The sequence below is a fragment of the Hypanus sabinus genome, chromosome 29, assembly GCF_030144855.1.
Source record: "Hypanus sabinus isolate sHypSab1 chromosome 29, sHypSab1.hap1, whole genome shotgun sequence".
NCBI lineage: Eukaryota > Metazoa > Chordata > Chondrichthyes > Myliobatiformes > Dasyatidae > Hypanus > Hypanus sabinus.
The window spans coordinates 13,028,600-13,050,617 of NC_082734.1; the positions used below are offsets into that span (position 1 = coordinate 13,028,600).

Here is a 22,018-nt window from a genome sequence, read left to right on the forward strand (position 1 = left end):
AGTCTTTATGAATTTATAACTTCTGTAAAATGATGCCAGTGGGTAGGAATGGAACTTTCATTGTAACTTCCCAGAGTGACACTTGTTGATAACAGGCACATTTGAGAAAGTGCAAGACCCCCCTCCACCTCCCGCGGTCACCTTCCCCACCTCATCAGCCTGGGAACCAAAGTGGAATGGATCTAGGGGAAGGAAGGAATGACACAGTTTGTCACTGAGCAGAATGTGTCTCCAACCCTCAACTAATCATCTCAGCCAGTATGAGCATCTGCAGCCCATTTCCTGGTCCAAGTTGTAGCCCCTCCCTCTTACTCCGCCACCCCCTACCTTAGGAGTGAACATGTAGCGAATTCCATCCACAGATCCTTCCAGTAGGAGGCCTCGAACGAGGAAGCAGAAAAGCACGAGGTAAGGGAAGAGGGAACTGAAGTACATGACCTGTGGGGTGAATAGTGAAGATGTTAACAACTCTCTACGCACCAGAACAATGTACATTTAGCCACCCAGTATAAATAAGTGTGTGCAAAAATATTCCCACTTAGAAACATGGAGCATGGTAGGAATAAAAGAGGCCATTCAGCTTTTCCCTGAACTCTATACTAACACAGACTTCTCGTGCCACTGGTTCTAACCACTCTCACTGCTCATTCCCAACTCCTTGACCTGAACATACTGCACCTGATTGTAATCAATAAATATTACCCCCTGACACTGCCTGTCTCTGCCCAACTCCACAGCTCCTCTTCCAGTGTCACTTGTGGTGGTTGTTCGGTCGTTAAGTCGAGTCCAACTCTTTGTGACTCCATGGACCATAGGGTTTTCATGGCAAGATACGGAAGTAGATTACCAGGCCTTTCTTCTGCGTAGATACTGCTGTTGCCCAGGTTGGGACCAGGCTGGGTTTGAACTCAGGGCCACCTGCCTCCTTGAAGTTCAGTGCTAATGCTACTACACCACCAGCCGGCCCTCCAGGGCTTAATTATTCCTTGGATTTCTCTTCTTGCCCAATTTTGACCAGCTTGTATCCTGCCCAACACGGTCTCATTCATCTGACACACATCCTTCCTCTCAGCTGCACTCTTACGCAGGTCACTGAATTGTAAATCCCTACCCTACCTTCCAAGGTTTGCCTGCAGCCACTCTCTGCATCTTTCTCTTGACTCTTGGCTTTCCTCATACAGGCCAAAAGACATAGCAGCAGAATTAGGCATTTGGGGCATTGAGCCTGGTCTGCCATTCCATCACGACTGATTTATTATACCTTTCAATCTCATTCATCTACCTTCTCCCCATAAACTTTGGCGCCCTTACTAATCAACCTCCGCTTTAAATATACCCAAAAACTTTGGCCTTCATAGCTGTCCGTGGCAATGAATTCCACAGATTCACCATCAGGCCTCTAGTATAAGCCAACCTCCCGCAGAGCAGCAGAGAGATGGACTTGCTCAGGCTACATGTCGAAACAACTGCCAATGAACTCTCGTCCCTTCTCTCTTTAGTGAGAACTTTAGCTTTCAGAACCTTCTGAAACTTCCGCGCTCTGCTCTGCAAAAATCCTGTGGGATATTTTCTTCATCATTCCCATTTTTTAAAAAATCAACCCCATTCTCCAGGAGCTGATTTGCTCCTTTGGTGGAATTCCAGGAGCAAACCTCAGTTTATTCAAGAGATGACTGTTAAATCTATGTAACTCCCTCAAGACACCTGACTAGCAGGAGCTGCCATAGTTCCCTGTGGAAATGACGATAATGGAATCATGTGTTACCTTCCCCGAGGACTTTATCCCCTTGATCATGGCGAGGCAGACAATGACCCACGCTCCAAGCAGGCAGCCTGTCATGGTGGGGTTCAGGCCTCCACTCTCATTGATGGAGCTGGTGATCTCTAAGGTTTCATGGTACCAGAAGTAAGTGGTGGGGGAGCTCTTACTGCACTCGGTCACTGCGGCAGAGAGTGGAAATAAACAATCAGGGCAAGTACCGGCACACAAGAGAGCAGGCACTGGGTTGTGGGGGTGGGGGTGGTGAAAAGACAACTTAAGTGTAGATACGTACCTACTCCTGTGTTGTTGGGGAGAGAGGGACACGATTCCCAGGGCAGTGGGTACTGGAAAGAGTGACCAAAGTAGAAGAGACTCCAGGCAATGATAACATTATAGTAGAGTGAGACAAAGCCACAGACCTGTGGAGGCAGAGGCAACAAGTAAAGCAGATGTCAGTCTTATGGGAGTCTCACAGAGCAATCTCACCATCTACATCCCCACCCCATCATACTCCCTGGAATACTGCAGTTACCCCTCCCACCCCAGTTACCTCATACCAACTGAACCTGTCTCCACTCTCTATTCCCTCAGGAAGCTGAAAGGCTCCCATTGATCTTTACTATTTTTATCGGTCCACCGATAAATGTCTGGTTCAGGCGTTCCCAATCCCTTTTTTTTTTACTGCTATGAACCAACACCATTAAGCAAGGGGCCCACGGACCCCAGGTTGGGAATCTCTGGTCTAGATGTATAGTGCGCTTCGTATGGCAAAGGCACTGCCCATGACTGCAGGAAACTGCAGAAAAAAAGTTTCAGACACAGCTCAACAAGTGGCGGAAACCAGCCTCCTCTCTATGGACTCTGTCAACACTTCTTGTTGCCTCAGTCAAGCAGCCGGCACATTCAAAGAATCCAACCACCCAGGACATTTCCCCTTCCCCTCCCCCTCCCAACAGGCAGAAGACACAAAACCCTGAAAGCACGTACCACCAGGTTCAAGGACGTTCGTGTCTACTGAATGGTTCCCTAGCATGATAAGATGGACTCCTGACTTCACAGTCTGTCTTGTTATAATCTTGTACATTGTTTCCTTGCACTGTACTCTCTCTGTAACTGTTAAAGTTTATTGCAGACTGTTTTGCCTCAATGTGCTATGCTCTGTATGAACTGTTTGTAAGACAAGCTTTTCACTGTATCTTAGTACATGTAATTCCAATTTCACCGACATGCACCATGCCCTCTTCCTCTATATCTTTGCCATCCTCCCCCTACTTTCTCACTCACCACACAACTGGCAAATCCAATGCCAGCCAGCTTTGGGTTAATGTGCTTCCAGACTCCAATGCTGCCCTGGCGGATGCTCTGTCCTGCTGCCAGTTCCAGGAAAAACAGCGGGATTCCTATCACCACTAGCATAAGTAGATAGAGGAAAAGGAACGCTCCTGCAAGAATTACATTTTGTTGATTAGGTCTGTGTCTACAGGGTTCACTGACAAAGACAGCTTTGTACATACACATCTCGCTGTCCTCTGAACACAGTTCAGAGTTGGAAGTTCAACATAAATTTGTTATCAAAGTACACATATATCACCATATACTACCCTGAGATGTTTTTCTTGTGGGCAAAAACACAAATACAATAGAATCAAAGAAAATTAAAGGCCAGTTGTCTGACCTCAGTAGTTGAGATGTTGGAGTCAATTGTTAAGGATGTGGTTTTGGTGTACTTCGAGGCACATGATAAATTGTAGTCAGCATGGCTTCCTTAAGGGGAAATCTTGTCTGACAGATCTGTTGGAATTCTTTGAAGTAATAACAAGCAAGATAGATAAAGAAGAATAAAGAAGAATTGGTGGATGTTGTGTACTTGGATTTTCAGAAGGCCTTTCACAAGGTGCCACACATGAGGCTGCTTAACAAGTTCAGAGCCCATAGTAATACAGGAAAGGTACTAGCATGAAGAGAGCATTGGCTGATTTGCAGGAGACAAAGAGTGAGTATAAAGGGAGTTTTTTCTTGTTGGCTGACGGTGAATAGTGGTGTACCACAGGAGCCTGTACTGGAACCTCTTCAATTTACATTATACGTCAGTGATTTGGATGACGGAACCGATGACTGCATCTATTTGTAGACAATATGAGGACAGGTGGAGGGGCAGGTAACCTTGAGGAAGAGAAGCTACAGAAGGACTTCAACAGATAAGGAGAATAGGCGAAGAAGTGGCAGATAGAGCGCCATGTTGGGAGGTGTCATGCACCTTGGTAGAAGAAGCTATTTTCTAAATGGAGAGAAAATTCAAAAATATGGGGCACAATAGGATTTGGATGTCCTTGTACAAGATTCCTTAAAGGTTAATTTGCAGGTCGAGAGGAAGGAAAATGGAATGTTAGAATTCATTTTGAGAGGATTATAACATGAAAGCAAGGGTGTACAGTTAAGATTTTATAAAGCACTGGTGAGGCCTCAGTTGGAGTACTGTGAGCAGTTTTGAGCCCCTTATCTAAGAAAGAATGTGGTAACGGTGGAGAGGGTTCAGATGAGGTTTATGAAAATGATTCTGGGATTGAAAGGTTTGTCATATGAGGAATGTTTGATGGTTCTGGGCCTCTACTCACTGGAATTCAGAAGAATGAGGGGTGACCTCATTGAAACCTTTTGAAAGGCCTCGATAGAGTGGATGTAGAGTGGATATTTCCTAAGGTGGGGGAGTCTAAAACCAGAGAACACAGCCTCAGAATAGAGGTGTGTCCTTTTAGAACAGAGATGAAGAGGAAATTTCTTTAGCCAGAGAGTGGTGAACCTGTGGAATACGTGGCCACAGGCAGCTGTGGAGGCCAAGTCATTGGGCTTTCTTTAGGCAGAGGTAGATAGGTTCTTGATTTGTCAGGGCATGAAGGCAGAGACTGGGGCTGAGAGGGCAAATGGATCAGCCATGATGAAATGGTGAGCAGATTCGACAGGGCCAAGTGGCCCAACTCTGCTCCTATATTTTATGGTTTTATGAAAACTACACACAAAGACTGACAAACAACCAATGTACGAAGGAAGATGAATTGCCCAAATATCTAAAAATCCACAAATAAATAAATAGGTTCAATGGGTACATTTAATGTCAGAGAAATGTATACAATATACATCCTGAAATGCTTTTTCTTTGCAAACATCCATGAAAACAGAGGAGTGCCCAAGGAATGAATGACAGTTAACCATTAGAACCCCCCCCAGCTCCCTCCTGCCACGCACAAGCATAACCAAGGCAATAACCACCCCCCCCCTCCAACCAGCAAAAAAGCACCGGCACCCTCAACCAAGCACTCAAGCGTGCAGTAAAACTTCAGTAAAGACACAGGCTTGCAGTACCCCTACTTGTTCACATGGTAACTCAACATACCACAGGCCCTCTCTCTCCCTAATAAGGGAAAAAGAGGTATCCCCATTTCACAGAGAGAGGGGAGACATAACAAACAACTCGCTGATTTAAGATGTTAAAAGTCTGTTGTGTTGCTTTTTTTTCATCCACTTCCCTGCAACAAGGAATGACTTCCCTGAAAGGTGGAGTGCCACACCAGTGAAAAGTTAGCGGAGCGTATTTTGCAAATTTCCGATCTGAGTTACAGTCATCACCCATTGAAGGGTTAGCTTCAGCCAGTGTATTGCCGGCAGTTGAGTGCCACAACTGAATAGCTTCTGGATTAGACTGAGGTGAGCTGTTTGAAGAACTGTTATGAATCGTTCAACAGATCATCACTTAGGGAGGAACAGCGAATAAACATGTAATAAATAGGCTACTTACCACCTCCATTCTGGTGGCAGAGATATGGGAATCTCCAGACGTTTCCAAGTCCCACGGAGAACCCCACCTGGGCAAGGATATACTGCAGCTTGTTCCCCCATGCCGGTCTGTGAGGCTGCTCCAGCACCAGCCCCGTGCTGAACTCAGTTGCATCCACACTCTGGGAGTCCGTCTTGCTCTTTTCCATTAGAGGTCAAACGTGAAGGAGACGCAGCCCGGTGGCAGCGAGCTTTCAAGGAACTAGCTGGGGAGGGAGGTAAAATGCAACGCGTGATCTAGGATCCCAACATCTGAAGTGCCTCATTACAGCAGCGGAAAATTCCACTGGCACTACCCTCTAAAAGCAGAGAAGTATCTCGGTACCAAAATCACACCATGTATCAGTCATTGACAGCAAATAGATGGGAACACATCCAAGTATAAGGTTTCATTCTTGAACAGAATTCTTGGCAGTGAGTTCCAAACTCCTGCCAACCTCCAATGAAAAACCATTCTTTATCTAACAATTACTTTAAAGCTATGTTATCTAATTTTTGAACCCCTCCCCCCCACAACTGGGCCCTTCCAATGTACTATGACTCTCTATTTTCAACTAAGTATCGCTTGGCTTTCTCTGTACCAAGAAGAAGCTCATCCTTCTGCTTAAATCTCCTTTGTATTCTTTCAAGCCCTTTCTAAAATAACATACACAAAATGCTGGAGGAACTCCGCAGGTCTGGCAGCGTCCATGGAAATGAATAAATAGTCGACGTTTTGGGCCAAGACCTTTCTTCTTTAATAGAACATAGAATAGTACAGCGCATTACAGGCCCTTCGGCCCACACCCTCAAACCCTGCCTCCCATATAACCCCCCCCCTTAAATTCCTCCATATACCTGTCTAGTAGTCTCTTAAACTTTACTAGTGTGTCTGCCTCCACCACTGACCCAGGCAGTGCATTCCATGCACCAACCACTCTCTGAGTGAAAAACCTTCCTCTAGGTTTTCCCCCTCTAATATTCCCCTTGAACTTCCCACCCCTTACCTTAAAGCCATGTCCTCTTGTACTGAGCTGTGGTGCCCTGGGGAAGAGGCGCTGGCTGTCCACTCTGTCTATTCCTCTTAATATCTTGTACACCTCTATCATGTCTCCTCTCATTCTCCTTCTCTCCAAAGAGTAAAGCCCTAGCACCAAAGTGGATGACCTCACATTATTTTCATCTTATATTCTACCTTGCAAGTCCTTGCAGATTCACTTAGGCTCAGATGGCGGTGAAGACCAAGTCACTAGGAGGTTGAGAGACCTTTCATTAGTACAGGCATCAAAGGTTACAGTGAGAATAGGGTTGTGAGGAAAAGTAAAGCAGCCATGATCGAATGGAGAAGCAAACTCGATGGGCCGAATGGACTAATTCTCTTCCTTACGTCTTATGGTCTGATCTACACTCCCCTGAAGCCTCTGCACCTCCCTCATCGTCAACACTGCTGAATGCCTATATAATGGCACAAAAGGTTTGAATTCATTTGCAATCTCTTTGTGTACTCCACAGAGCTTGCATACCCATCTATCTTACATTACATTTGGTCCCCTCACCTATATCACTGATTTTAGGCATACAGTATGAAGAGCAGGACCGATTTCTCACCATTGAGTACCATCTACTGATAACAAACCAATTAACCCCTTTGACTCATTTCCGATCCTCAACAGCCAACAATTTTCTGTCTGCTAAGAGCCTTTAGTTACCTGTAACTAACCACCGTAACATCTGTTATCAACCTTTCCATTATCACATCACATGTCCTACGTCACACCAGGTCACATTCACCCATAAGCACAAGTTTTGTATTAGATTGATTCTAGTAACAACACTTTTCAATACAAGCGATCTGGTTTCAATTCCCGCTGCTGCCTGTAAGGAGTTTCTACATCCTCCCCGTGACCGCGTGGGTTTCCTCCTGAGTTATATCAGTTGGGAGGTTAATTGATCATTGTAAATTGTCCTGTGATTAGGCTGGGGTTAAGTCTGGGGACTGTTGGGCGGTGTGGCTCAAAGGGCTAGAAGTGCTAGTTCTGTGTTGTATCTCAATAAATAAATCAGAAATGATGGAGGAATTCAGCATCCATGGAGGGCCTGACGAAGTGTCAAACTGTCCCATGATCAAATCGGGGGATTGTTGTGCAGCGTAGCTATTCCATTGTGTATCTAAATAATTTTAAATAAATAAATAGGCACCCTTAGTTTCAAATCTCTCTGTGCATGCTCCCTCCCATCTTTGTAGCCCACTCAGCCCTGAAGTACTCAATTACTAGTACACGAATTTCCAATTTTGGCCTGAACTTTAGACCCTCCTGCACTAGTTTCCGTGTCTTTAGCTACTGAGATGTGACGTTCTTTACACAGACACACGAGCTTTTGACCATCTGCTCTTACACTTATTTAATCCTGCCTGATAACACTCCCACGAACTGCTCTGTGACTATGGAGTATGTTAAAGGCAATATAATTAGTTTAAACACCAGCTCAGATAGACTGGAAAAGCAGAGTGTTTGCAGAGCTTGAGAGCAGATTCTTTGGCAGCGAAATCTAGGCCCGAAGCAGATCGCTGGGCTGCATGTTCGAGACCCGGAGCAATTCGCCATGGGTCCTAATGTGAGGTATGATCTGCTGCTTGGACAACTTAAACACCAGTCCAAATAGACTGGGGGCTCCTCTCTGCATGGCACTGAGGCTGCGAGACTGCCCTCGGCTGCTGTGCTTCATGTCTGCGAACTTTGCAATGCTAATATGAACTGGTGTCAAGGCTTTGGGCCTACTCTGGGGATTGGCATCTAAGGATTTAACTTGGTTTGGAATACTGTTGTCATTGCTCGCTTTTATAGTTTGCATAATTTGCTTTTTTTCCCTCTTTCTCTACGCATTGGAGGTTGATCTTTGTTTTTTTTAAAATTGAGTTCTTTTGGGTTTCTTGCTTTGTGGCTGCCTGTGAGCAGAAAAATCTCTAAGTTGTATAATTTATACAATCCTCGATAATGGATGCACTTCCAATCTCTGAATCCAGTTAGGGGTTCTTATGCCAGTGAGTATTTCAGCCACACAATCCCCAGGGACACAGAGGGAACTGAAAGACAACTGTAGATAAAAATAGCCATGAGAGAGGTGGTCAGTTTCACCAGTCTTTGCACAGATAACTTACTGAAAAAACTGGAGATATCAGACAATATACACTTAACAAAAGGCAGGAGAGGTACAGTTACTCAACACACCTGCTGATGAACAGATATCACAAAAGGAGGAGGGAGAGGCAAACAGTGGGGAAAGAATCAAGGGATGGGAAAGGTCTATGGAGGAGTACATGGGAGGTCAGAGACTGGGCTTAGAACACTTTTCCTTATGCGTGGCTGGAGAAATGCTCCCACGCACGTAGCCTTTATTCTGGGAATGAGGGGGTGAACATATGACCGCTCTTGGACTATACTCCTTGGAGTTTAGAAGAATGAGGGAGGACCTCATAGAAACATCTCAGATATTGAAAGGCATGGACAGAGTGGATGTGGCAAAGTTGTTTCCCATGGTAGGGGAGTCTAGTACAAGAGGGCGTGACTTAAGGATTGAAGGTCGCCCATTCAGAACAGGGATGCAAAGAAATTTTTTTAGCCAGAGGGTGGTGAATCTGTGGAATTTGTTGCCACGGGCAGCAATGGAGGCCAAGTCATTGGGTGCATATAAGGCAGAGGTTGATAGGTATCTGAGCAGCCAGGACATCAAAAGGTTATGGTGAGAAGGCGGGGGAGTGGGACTAAATGGGAGAATGGATCAGCTCATGATAAAATGGTGGAGCAGACTCGATGGGCCGAAAGGCCGACTTCTGCTCCTTTGTCTTATGGTCTAATGGTCTTTATTGCCACGCAACTGGAATGTCCTTTTTTTTAAAAAAATATAATGCTAATACTAAAATGCCACACAGTTTTCAGGCCATGTGAAAATTTCCTTCTCAGAGCAATGATTGGTTCATGTAACTGTAAAAAACAATTAGAGGTAATGCTGACATAGAAGTAGAGTGGGATGCAAAGGGATGCCTGTGATAACACTGATTCTTCCTACAGTAGGGACCCAAGAAAGGTGAAAGACAGCGAACACTGTGCACTGATCTCCTAGGAGAAGGTGACAGAGACATGCCAATGGGTAAATCTGCTGTGAAGGAGTGGATAGAGACGTGGTAGAGACGGCATAGATCGGGGCGGTGAACCTTTTTGAGAGCGAGCCCAAATCAGCAATTAAAAATTTTCTCATGTGCCATGGTATCTCTGAGCAGAGATTATCATAGGTTAATAAATTAATAATAATAATTATTGACTTTTTAAAAAAGAAAAATGATGAGTTCTATTGCTTATTTACATGTGTTCGTTGTTTTACTGTTAATAGAAGTATAACAGGGACAGACTGAAATAAATGAAGCATTATAGAAAACCTGTTCAAAAATTATTAAATTTTTAAAAAAGACAATTGAAAAGTAATATAGTTTCCAAATAGTATTGCTGTTTTACTTATTTACTATCCAAGTACTGAAATATACACCAGCTATGTGAAGACTTCAAAACACAACAACTAGCGTCACATGCTCCTGGTACGGTATGGACTTTAGAGAGAGGGGCCAGGAGACACTGGGGTATGGGCATCGGAGAGAGGGTCGAAAAACACTGGGGTACTGAGTCGGTGAAAGAGGCTGAGGCAGCAGGATACGGGCATCTGAGAGAAAGGTTGAATGACACGAGGGTACTAGTATCAGGGAAATGAGCTCAGGGACCTTGGCTACAGGCACTGGAGAGAGACGTCACCCGGCAGGTTTGAGATAGCAGTATACAGGCATTGCTCAGAGGGGCTGAGAGACACCGGAGTACAGGCATCAGTGAGAAAGACTGAGAGACACCAGTGTTCAAGCAACTTCAAGTTCTACAGAAAACACACTCTCTCATTCAGATACACTCACGTAGCCTCCTGTAAGCTCCCCAACACACTACTTCAGCGGCAACCTTTCCCGATGCTTCCTGATCCCTGCTTGTAGTATGTGAACACATTAGAGTGCAATACTTAGTAACAGCTGCTCACTGCTTCTGAAAAGCTAATCTTCAGTGTCGATTTCAACCACCACCCCCAGCCGCTCACCCAATCAGACTCCTAGCACACGGGCGTGCCTTTCAGCCAAATGTTTGTGAACAGTGGGAAACCATCAGACACAGTGTTCCCGAATAAAAATAAATTTACCATGAGCTCCCCCATGATGTGTCCCTTGTATTTGTCAAAAGCCTAAAGTCAGTCTACAATCCCTGATGCGGTACCTCCTGACCCTTTAACTTAGATTTAACAGGGCACTGGAACTCATTCCACCCCGTTTGTCACAGAACACTGCACGGGAATCAGAAGAGATTCGGAGTCACTTCAAACAGCTCATCCAGACACACACACACAATGTTTGAGAAACTCAGCAAGTCAGGCAGCATCTAGAGACAGTAATTAAGTTAACCTTTTGGGCTGAGACCCTTCATTAGGACTGGAAAGGAGGGAGTGAAGCCAGAATAAGGAGGTGAAGGGAGTGGAGAAGCCAGTAAAAGGATGTAAGGAGGAGGGGAAGGAATACGAGTCAACAGGTGATAGGTGAGACCAGGTGAAGGAGACAGTGGGTGGGTGGGGGAAGAGGGAGGATAAAGTGAGAAGCTGGGAAATGATAGGTGGAAAAGGTAAAGGGCTGAAGAAGGGACACCACAGGGAGATGATAGGCTGGTAACAGTAGCTTTGGGTTAGTTACAGGGCAAGGTGCCATCTGCACTGCGGTTTCCAACATTCCAGGTCAGGTTGAAGCACTGCATCAGACAATTGCTGCACATGTTGGAAAAGGAGCGATGTGTATCTTCTGTATCAGCCCAGAGCAGACGCAGCATGAGGGTACAAACTGGGTGAACACTGGGTGCCCAATTTTAACCGAGCCATCCCCTTGCAGGCCAGTGTACTTTCTAAGCGTGAGCTGTAAAGTTGAAAGTTAATGGTGCCAATGCCTTGCTCTAACAGCAGGGGACATATGGAAAGTTACAGATGATTTTGACATGGATTGTACAAGTATCTGATGAGAGTCCCACGTCATACTGGCTAACAAGCCAATACCGCCACCACCCCAGCTCTGACCAAAACGACGAGGCACAGCACAGGGCCACTTCACCGGACGCTTGAATTAGCGTTCTATCTGCTACAAGCCCAAACCTCTAAACATTTTCCACACTTCTCGCTGAGCCAGATCAGGATGCCTGTTCTGATTCGCGAATGTATCTATTTCAGGTCCTCACTTGACTAGCAGTTTGTACTCTGCCAGCAGTGGATACCTGATCATACTCCCTCACAGACAGGTCCCAAGGACGGCTGAAGGATTGGGACTGGGGTGGGATCGGTCTGGGGAGTGGGAGGAGGGTAGGTCAAGGTCACAGAATGCTGAAAACTCTGTGGAGACTTCTACTTCCCGGGAGCCTGTTGGTTAATGATTACAGAGACTGCTTTCCATAGGGCAAGTGTTCCGTGTGACCTTGATTTAATGTTTAATACGTACATTTAATGTCAGAGAAATGTACACAATATATATCCCGAAATCCTATTTCTTCACAAACACCCACAAAACAGAGGTGTGCCCCAAGGAATGAATGGCATTTAGATATTAGAACCCCAGAGCCCCTCCAACTCCCCCCTCCCAGGCATAAGCAGCAGCGAAGCAATGACCTCCCCCTCCCCCACCAACAAAGAAAGCATTGGCTTGTGTTTATTCTTGTGGAGTTTATCGCAGGTTGAAACACAATATTGAGAGTCATTCAAACCAATAGCTGGAAACGGGCCAGGAGGGAGCAGGGTGGGGTGCTGGAGTGCAATAGGAGAGAAGAAAAGCAAGCACTGGGAAGGGGCGGGGTAACAGGGAGGAAGGAGAGAGGGGGAAGGGGAGGGAGAGGGAGAAGGGGGTAAGAGAGGGGGTAGAAAAGGGGGAGGAGTGGGGTGAGAGGGGGAGTAGGGGGGGAGGGGAGTGGGGAGGGAGAGAGGGGGAAAGGAGTGGGAGAGCGGAGGGTTCGGATGAGGAACACAGAAGGGTGATGAACACACTGAGTGGGAGCGCAGGGTCTGACAGTTAGTGCCATGAGGAGGGCAGAGGCAAGGGCGGGTGGTGATGGGGGTTGGAGGCGTGCAAATCCTTTCATTTCAAGCTATGGATTCTGTGAGCTTCCAGCCATTTGGCATTGGGTATGGGACAAAGCCTTCCTGGCCTCTTCTGCATCCCTGGGACAGGGCATGCCCTCAACACTGAAGCAGGCCATGTTGTCCATCAACCATCTAATTATACTAATCACACATATTTAAAATTCCCCATCAACTCCCTCCAGGTATTGCCACCCATCTATTCACTAGGGACAATTTATAGCAGAGGAGGGAAAGTCAACAAGGGGTGGGGTGGGGGCTAGGGAGATGAGAAAGTGGGGGGGGAGGTGTCGGGGGTAGGGAGAGGGCAGCCCAGAGGAAAATCATTCAGTCACAGGGGAACTTGCAAAATCCACCATGATGGTAACATCTAGCATCATAAGGTGTTTTGAGAGGCTGTTCATGACATATGTTAACTCCAGTTTTTCAGACAACCTTTCCTATTGTAAGTTGCCTTACTGACACCATCTCCGTGGCCCTGCACTCATGTCTGGAGTGTCTGGACAGTAAAGAAACCTAGGTCACACTATTGAGCACAGATCTGCCTTCAATACTAAGCAAACTTTGGACCCTGGGAGTTAATATCTCCCTCTGCAACCAGATCTCTGGTTTTTGACCAACAGAACATAATCAGACAGGATAGGAGGCAACACCTCCACCAATCTGTGGTGCTCAACAAAGTTGTTTCTTCAGCCCTCTGCAATACACTCCACAACCGTATGCCCAGATTCTGCTCTAACCCTGTCTACAAGTTTGCAGATGATACCACTGTAGTGGGCCACATCTCAAACAATGTCAGGGTACCGGAAAGAGGCAGACAGCTTTATGACATGATATCACAACATTTTCCTCAATGTTAACAAAAGAGCTGGCCGTTTACTTCATTGGGGGGGAGGGGGGAAGATGGTGCACACGTCCCTGTCTACATCAACGGTGCTGAGGTTGAGAGCATCTTGTTTCTAGAAGTGAAGTGAACATCACCAATAGCCTGTCCTGCTCTAATCACATTAGACCAAGGGCAGGCTCACCAACGCCTCTACTTCCCCAGGAGGCTACAGGAATTCAGCATGGCCCCACCAACTCTTAACAATTTTTATCGATGCACCTTAGAAAGCAGAATGGCTTGGTACGGCAACTGATAGCAAGAAACTTGCAGAGTTGTGGACGCAGCCCGGTACATCACAGGAAACAGTCTCCCCTCTGCGTACTCCAGGACATTGAACATTGAAAAGTACCGTAGAGGAACAGGCCATTCGGCCCAGTGTGGTGAACCAGCTGAAAAGCAAATCAAAAACACCCAAACACTAATCCCTCCTACCTACTCTGTCCCAGTAAAGCAGCCAAATCAAAGACTTCACCCACCTCAACATTCCCTCATCTCCCCTTCATCAGGCAGAGGATACAAAGGTCTGAAAGCACACACCATCAGGCTCAAGGAAAGCTGTTATCAGGATCTTAAACAGACTTCCTGAACGATTAAGATGGACACCTGGCCTCACAATCAGCTGAGAGGATCATAGGGGTCTCATTATCATCCATCCGGCAGATGATCAGGGACCATCCTAGGTGTCAAGATCTAACCTGGTCCCAACATACCGATGCACTTACAAAGAAGGCAAGACAGTGCCTATACTTCAATGGGAGTTTGAAGAGATTTGGCATGTCAACAAAAATACCCAAAAAACTTCCATAGACGTACTGTGGAGAGCATTCTGACAGGCTGCATCACTTGTCTGGTATCGGGTGGGCTACTGCACAGGCCTGAAAGAAGCTGCAGAGGGTCGTAAATTTAGTCGGCTCCATCTTGGGTACTAGCCTATAAAGTATCCACGATATCTTCAAGGAGTGGTGTCTCAGAAAGGCAGCATCCATTATTAAGGACCTTCAGTACCCAGGACATGCCCTTTTCTCACTATTACCATCAGGTAGGAGGTATAGAAGACTGAAGGCACACACTCAGCGATTCAGGAACAGCTTCTTCCCCTCTGCCATCCGATTCCCAAATGGACATTAATCCCGTGAACACTACCTCACATTTCTAATTTATATTATTTCTGCTTTTGCATGATTTTTAATCTATTCAATATACTATCCTGTAGTTGAATTTCTTACTTATTATTTTCTTCTTCTATATTATGTATTGCATTGAACTGCTGCTGCTAAGTTAACAAATTTCACGACACATGCCAGTGATAATAAACCTGATACTGATTTATCAGGAACACTGTGTATACCCATCCATCCAGCATCCTCTTCGACTTTCTAACATCAGGCAGGAGACTCCGATGAACAAAAACAAGAACAGTGAGGGTGGGAAACAGTTTCTTTCCTCAGACAATTAGGCTCTGAACTCTCTGCTGCATTGTATTCGAAATGTCCCTGGTTAATCTGTTTGGAACCTAACAGAATTTAATTTATACACTTTAGTTCCAATGATATATGCATGATTCAACTGTGGATTTTATCCTTACCTTCACAAGTTATCGTGTGCTTTGTGTGCTACTGTGCTTTAATAATAAGTACTTTATTTATTCCGAGTGGGAAATTATTTTGTTACAGCAGCAACTTAGCAATAATAATAAATATGATAATAATATTAATAATAAAGTACAGAATATACGCAATAATTCACTAATGTGCAATAATAATGTATGAAATAATAAAACAAGACTATTGTATTATGACGTGTGTTCTCCTGTCGTAGAGATGAACTGTTGTTTATGCTTGTTGCATTTACAACCTGGTTCGGAGGAACGTTGTATTGTCTCTATATACGTGTAAATAGTTAAATAACAATAAACCGAACTTGACAATCTACTGCGTTATTATCTTGCACTTCGTTGTTGCACTTTTTTGGTAGTTTTTGCACTGTTATTGTACCCTGTTCTAGCTCAATGCACGCTGTAATGATCTGATTTGTATAAACAGTATGCAAGACAAGTTAGTCACTGCAACTTGGTACACGTGACAATAATAAACCAATACCTTTACCACACAGACAGCACTGGAGGTCAGGATTAAATCTGGGTCTACAGCGCTGTGAAGCAGTGCCTCTGATAGATAGCTGCACCACTGTGCTGCCCAGGGTCTTGGAAAGATTAGAGGGGCAAAACTGGGTATTGCAGGACAGAGTCCACTCAGATGGTCACAATGAGGGATTTCCAGGATTGGCGGGCCCCTCAGGGGCTTGAATGCACTGTAGATATTAATATTTGAATTTGAAACTGTACAATTATAATGCCAGATGTTCTGTTGGTGAATAAACTTTTATTGAAAACAAACAAGCCCACTCAGTACTCAGCCGGCGTTTGAGAGGAGCTGATCACCTAATGAACACTAACTCCAAGGTCTGCATCTGTGCCAACACTGGGTAACAATCAAGTACTGACTCACCTCCTGCTCCAGCTTTGTCCCAGTTCCTGCACACAGCTGCCGTCGGAATTCCTTCAGCTCTGAGCAGCGAAATGGGTTCTGGTTGCTTCCATACGGGTCCAAGCGATGAAAGCAGAGTCCAAGCAGGAGACCAGCAGCAATGCCTAGTTCAGAATGGGACCACAGGAAGCGAGGCATTCACTTTGGGACCCCAACAGCCTCAAAGGCTCATCAGGCAGAGCCCCTCAGTCGCTGAGTAAGTCCAACCTACAGACAGAGCAACCGTGTTAATGTTGAAGTGAGCTGCTCTTGGGAAAAGCAAGCCAGCGTTCAAAGAGGGTAACGTTGACTGGCAATGTCTGGAAAATGTTCACCATTTTGGGAATTAATAGGTTAACAGGCCTGCAAACTATTTTGAAAGATAAACAGAAACACAGCGACAGACAGAGCACTCATTCTAAATTCTGTGTACTTCTGGAACGAACACACACACACTATATCCCCACGTCAGGTCTCAGTGCCCCTTATTCCATGCACTACATCTCACAGTCTCCTCTGTATAAAATATTTCAGTCTCTTACCCTCAATATATACAGCTAAACAACGTCCAACCCCAAGAGGGAATAGGAAAGACACAAGCTTCAATCACACAGCCACTTTACTCCTGCAGAAGTAGCAGTCCATTCCTGCCTGAGAACCAGTAAATACGTTACTTTTTAGAATAGAGAAAGAACATTTGTGGAAGAGAAAGAACAAGCGGCCTGGAGAGCTTCCGTCTACCTACCAGCTGCCACTGCTGATCTGTGGCCTTATGGTGCAGGGCCTCAGTCTGAGAGTGAAGTGTACAGCTGCAGCTTGGTTTCAAGTGAGCTGCTTGTGGCCGCTCTCCGGTAGCAGGGGCTGGGGGCTGGAATGAAGGCACAGTCAGCTGCTGCCACATCAGCAAGGAAAGCTGGACCGGTTCCCTTGCTGGGAATGTGGACAAACCTGGCACAGGAGCTCCAGTAGAGGATTGCTCCAGCATATAGGGGAGGGGGGTATTTAAGGAGGTGCGGCGGGGGCAGGAGGGATGGGGGAGGGGAGAGGCAGGTGTGGGAGGAGAGGGAGGCCGGGGGGGGGGGTGGGGAGAGGGAAACTGAAGGGGGAGGGAGAGGCTGAGAGGAGAGGGGAGAGGGAGGCTGAGGGGGTGAGGAGCTGGAAGGAGGGGAGGTTGAGTGGAGGGAGAGAGGGAGGCTGGGGGGTGCGGAGGAAGGGGAAAGGAAGGGAGAAGGGGAGGAGGAGGAGGGGAGGAGGAGGAGGGGAGGGGGAGGGAGAGGGAGGCTGAGGGGGAGGGGAGAGAGGAGGCTGGGGAGGGGGAGAGAGGGGAAGTGGAAAAGCTGATGGGGAGAGGGAGAAGGAGGCTGGGGGAAAGGGAGGGGAGGCTGGAGGGAGAGGGAGGCCGACGGACAGTAGTGGAGACTTGTGCCACAAAGATTGGTTGTATTCTTTATCATATATATTAATGATATGGAGGGGTGTGTTGGTGGCATACGGTAGCAGAGCACAGCAGCACAGGCCCATCTAGTCCATGCTGACATTGCTTTACTGCGTAGACCCATTCATAACACTGTCACCCATAACACCCATCCAAACTCTTCTTAAATGTTCCAACTGAATCCGCCTCCACCACCTCCGTTGGCAGATCATTCCACTTTAACAACGTCCTCTGATTCCCCTTAAATATTTCACCTTTCACCCTAAACTTAAGACCGCTAGTTCATTAAAGCCGGGACCAACAGGCTCCGGGATAGCTTCTTCCACCAGGCCATCAGACTGGTTAATTCACACTGATACAGTTGTACTTCTATGCTGAATTGACTGTCCTGGTGTACATACTATTTATTGCAAATCTCTATAAATTGCACATTTAGAAGTAGACGTAAAGATTTTTACTCATGTATGTGAAGGATGTAAGAAATAAAGTCAATTCAATTCGGCAAGAGGAGGTAAAGAAAAGATTCACAAAGATATTGCCAGGACCAAAGGTCTTGATTCACAAGGAGAGACTGTATAGCCTGAGACCATTTTCCCTGGAGCTAAATACTGAAGCAGTACATTTATGCAAACTTATTCTAGCATCAGCAGATTTCCTCGTGTTTACAGTAAACATAGAGGTTTGTAAAAACACGAGGGGGATTAAATAAGGTGGATGGTCACAGTTTCTTTCCCAGGGTGGAGGAGTCTAAGAGGATTTGGGGGGGGGGGGAGATTTAAAGGGCAAGTATTTTCCTATACAAGGTAGAAGGAATACGAAACAATCTGCCAGAATAAGTGGTAGAACTGGTTAATTACAATGTCAACTGAGCACTTAACACCATCATTCCTTCAGCTCTGATGGAAAAGCTTCAGAACCTGGTATCTCGCTCTGCAACTGGATCCTCAGCTTCCTCACTGGAAGACCAAAATCTGTTTGGATTGGAAATAACATCTCCACTTCACTGTTAATCAACATTGGCAGACATCAGGGATGTATGCTTGGCCCACTGCTCTACTCTCTCTACACCCACGATGGTATGGCCAGGCACAGCTCAAATGCCATCTGTAAATTTGCTGACGATACAACAATTGTTGGCAGAATCTCAGATGGTGACGAGAAGGTGTACAGGAGCGAGATATACCAGCTAGTGAAGCGGTGTTGCAGCAAAAACCTTGCACTCAACGTTAGTGAAGCCAAAGAACTGATTGTAGACTTCAGAAAGGGTTAAAATAAGGGAATATACACCAGTCCCCATAGAAGGATCAGAAGTGGAGAGAGTGAGCAATTCCAAGTTCCTGGGTGTCAGTATCTCTGACGACCTAACCTGGACCCATGCAATTATAAAGAAGGCAAGACTGCGACTGTATTTCACTAGGAATTTGAGAAGATTTGGCATGTTACCAAAATGATTTGTAAATTTCTGTAGGTACACTGTGGAGAGTATTCTAACTGGATTCACCATCTGGTATTGGTGGGGGGGGGGGGGGGGAGGCTACTGCACTGGATCGAGTTAAGCTACGGTTGTAAATTTAGTCAGCTTCCATCATGGGCACTGGCCTCCATAGTAAAAGGACATATTCAAGGAGCAGTACCTCAGAAAGTTGGTATCCATTGTTAAGGACCCCTGCCACCCAGGACATGCCTTGTTCCCATGGAGAGAGTAGAGCAGTGGGCTAAGCACATCACTGAAGTGTGACAGTGTTGATTGATAGTGAGGTGGAGATGTTATTTCCAATCCGCAGAGACTATGGTCTTCTGGTTAGGAAGGCGAGGATGCAGTTGTAGGAGGTCCAGAGACTCAAGTTCTGAAGCTTTGTGATCAGAACTGTAGGTAGGGGGTACAGAAGCCTGAAGGCACTCAGCGATTCAGAAACAGCATCTTCCTCTCTGCCATCTGATTTCTGAATAGACATTGACCCTATGAACACTACCTCACTGCCTTTTATTTCCTATTGTTTTCACTATCAACTATTTTATATATACCATATACTTACTGTAATTCACAGTTTTTTTCTGTTATCATGTACTACTTACTTTTTATTCTAGTTATTTTGTAAATAACACTATCTTTTTGCACTTCTGGTTAGATGCTAACTGCATTTCATTGGCTTTGTATCTGTACTCGGCAAAATGACAATAAAGTTGAATTTAATCTAATCACATAGTGCTTCAGCGCGAAGTTAACAAACTTCACGACATGTGCCAGTGATATTAAACCTGATTCTGAAAAGTTTAGAGATTATGGGCTAAACACAGACAAATGGTGCTAGCTGAAGTAGACACCTTGGCAAGTTGTACTAAATCTGTGTCTGTTACCCCATGACCCTATCAGCACTGAAGTTAGCATATGGCTGCCTCAAGCCCCAATGCTGTCTGTGTGGAGCCACAGATTCCATCGTTGTGTGGCTCCAGATTCTTGCTACATGCGCTGTGTAGGTAAATGCCAAATGACAGGCATTAGTAATGATCTTTCAAGAATCAGTAGATTCTGGCATGGTTCTGTCGGAATGGAAAATTGCAAAAGTCACTCCACTCTTCAAGAAGGGAGAGGGGGCAGAAGAAAAGAAATTATAGGCCAGTTAGCCTGACCTCAGTGGTTGGGAAGATGTTGAAGTCGATTACTAAGGACGTGCTTTCAGGGTACTTGAAGGCACAAGATAAAATAGGCCATAGTCAGTATGGTTTCCTTAATCTTGTTTGACAAATCTGCTGAAATTCTTTGGGGAAGTAACAAGCAGGATGGACAGAGAAGAATCAATGGACGTGGAGTACTTGGGAATTTCAGAAGGCTTTTGACAAGGTGCCGCAGGTGAGGCTGCTTAACAAGAGCCCATGGTGTAACAGGATAGATAACAATATAAACAGAGCCTTTCCTGGTTGGCAGCTGCTGATTAGAGATATTCTGGAGGGGTTGGTGTTGGGACCGCTTCTTTTTATGTTCTATATCAATGATTTGGATAATGGAATTGATGTCTTTGACGCTAAATTTGCATACAGTACAAAGATAGTTGAGGGGAAATAGTGTTGAGGAAGCAGGGAAATTGCAGAAAGACTCTACAGATTAGGAGAATGGGCAAAGAAATGGCAAATAGAATATAATGTTGGTGAGTGTATGGTCAAGCACTTTGGTAGAAAGAATAAAAGCATAGACTATTTTCTAAATGGGGAGACATTTCAAAAATCTGAGGTGCAGATGAATTTGGGAACTCTCATGTAGGATTCCCAAAAGATTAATTTGCAGGTTGAGCAAGTGGCAAGGAAAACAAATGCAATGTTAGCATTTATTTTGCTGTTACCTCCATCTGCACTACCCCTTCCTCCCTCCCCACTCCCGTCTCCCCTTCCTCTTCCCCCCCCACCCCCGTCTCCCCTTCCTCTTCCCCTACCCCCATCTCCCCAACGTCTTTCCCCTACCCCGTTTCCCCTACCTTTCGCCCTGCTAACCCCATCTTCTCCTACCCCGCTAACCCATTCCCCTCCCCCACTCATTACCCCTCTCCTCCTCCCGACCACTGCCCTCCCCTTCCCTCCATCTCCTGCACTCGCTCCTTGCCCCACCATTTTCTCGCTCGGACCCCGTTCCTACCGACTCTATAATATATTTTTTTACCTCAGACCGCGCCGGCTTCCACTCGATCCCGCCGTTAGCATCGCGCCGACCCGCCACGCAACCACATGGAGTCCCTCCCGGAGCAGCACAACGTTGCATCAGCCCAGCTCCGCCCACCCCTGCCGCAGCCGCCGCCCGGCCTGGGCCTGCCCTCCCTCTGCTTCCCCTCAGCCCACCGCGTGGCCGAGGCCGACGGAGCCTCGGGCTGCCCCGGCGCCGACCCTCCGGCACCGACGGAGAAAGGCGGCCGGCGGCGGGCGCTGTGCTTCGCTTCCAGTCTGTCAGAGCCGCTGGCGTTAACCTGTCAGCTTATACAAATACATGCCTATTTGAGGAAATATGCATAAAAGGGAATGGTAAATGGTGCAAAATAAGGAACAGCGTAGTTTTTTTTTATAAAAAAAGTTCAGTAAATGGGAGGGAATTCATTTTTAAAAATGAAGCTCTTGTGAAATACTGTAGTACTATTGCATCTGCAGGCTGAGGGCAGGAGTGAAGGATCACTACGGCACTGGAAGGTGGTATAAGGGTTAAAAGTGCCGAAGAAATATGGTTCAAGTTGAGGATGGGACGAAAGGTCTACCTTGTTTAAATATTTGCTCACACCTATTGTAGGCAATAAAACCACAGCTGCGTATTTAAAATTTTGTTTTGAGAATGACCTTGGTTAATAGTCGCCTTTGCAAGGAAATCCTCTGTTTTTCAGTTGTGTGTGGACTGTAGACGTTCCCCCACCCCACCCCACCCCATGTCAGAT

General features: G+C 46.0%; 1 protein-coding gene across 5 annotated transcripts in view; it reads right to left on the bottom strand.

The window, feature by feature from the left end:
• Positions 1 to 21,532, bottom strand: part of LOC132383009 (sodium-dependent neutral amino acid transporter B(0)AT2-like) — a 39,479-nt gene extending 17,947 nt beyond the window's left edge. The window contains exons 1-8 of one of the 5 annotated variants that reach the window (XM_059953683.1): positions 21,262 to 21,532; positions 16,920 to 17,042; positions 16,157 to 16,402; positions 5,556 to 5,799; positions 3,047 to 3,204; positions 2,055 to 2,181; positions 1,766 to 1,941; positions 328 to 438 (exon numbers count right to left, since the gene is read on the bottom strand). In XM_059953683.1, the coding sequence (XP_059809666.1) occupies positions 328 to 438; positions 1,766 to 1,941; positions 2,055 to 2,181; positions 3,047 to 3,204; positions 5,556 to 5,742 (759 nt within the window). In that variant the 5' untranslated portion in view covers positions 5,743 to 5,799; positions 16,157 to 16,402; positions 16,920 to 17,042; positions 21,262 to 21,532. Of the gene's footprint in view, positions 1 to 327; positions 439 to 1,765; positions 1,942 to 2,054; positions 2,182 to 3,046; positions 3,205 to 5,555; positions 5,800 to 10,526; positions 10,662 to 16,156; positions 16,403 to 16,919; positions 17,043 to 21,261 lie in introns of those variants that run through there. The other 4 variants (XM_059953685.1, XM_059953682.1, XM_059953684.1 and 1 more) reach the window with 4 other exon arrangements.
• Positions 21,533 to 22,018: the final 486 nt, after the last annotated feature.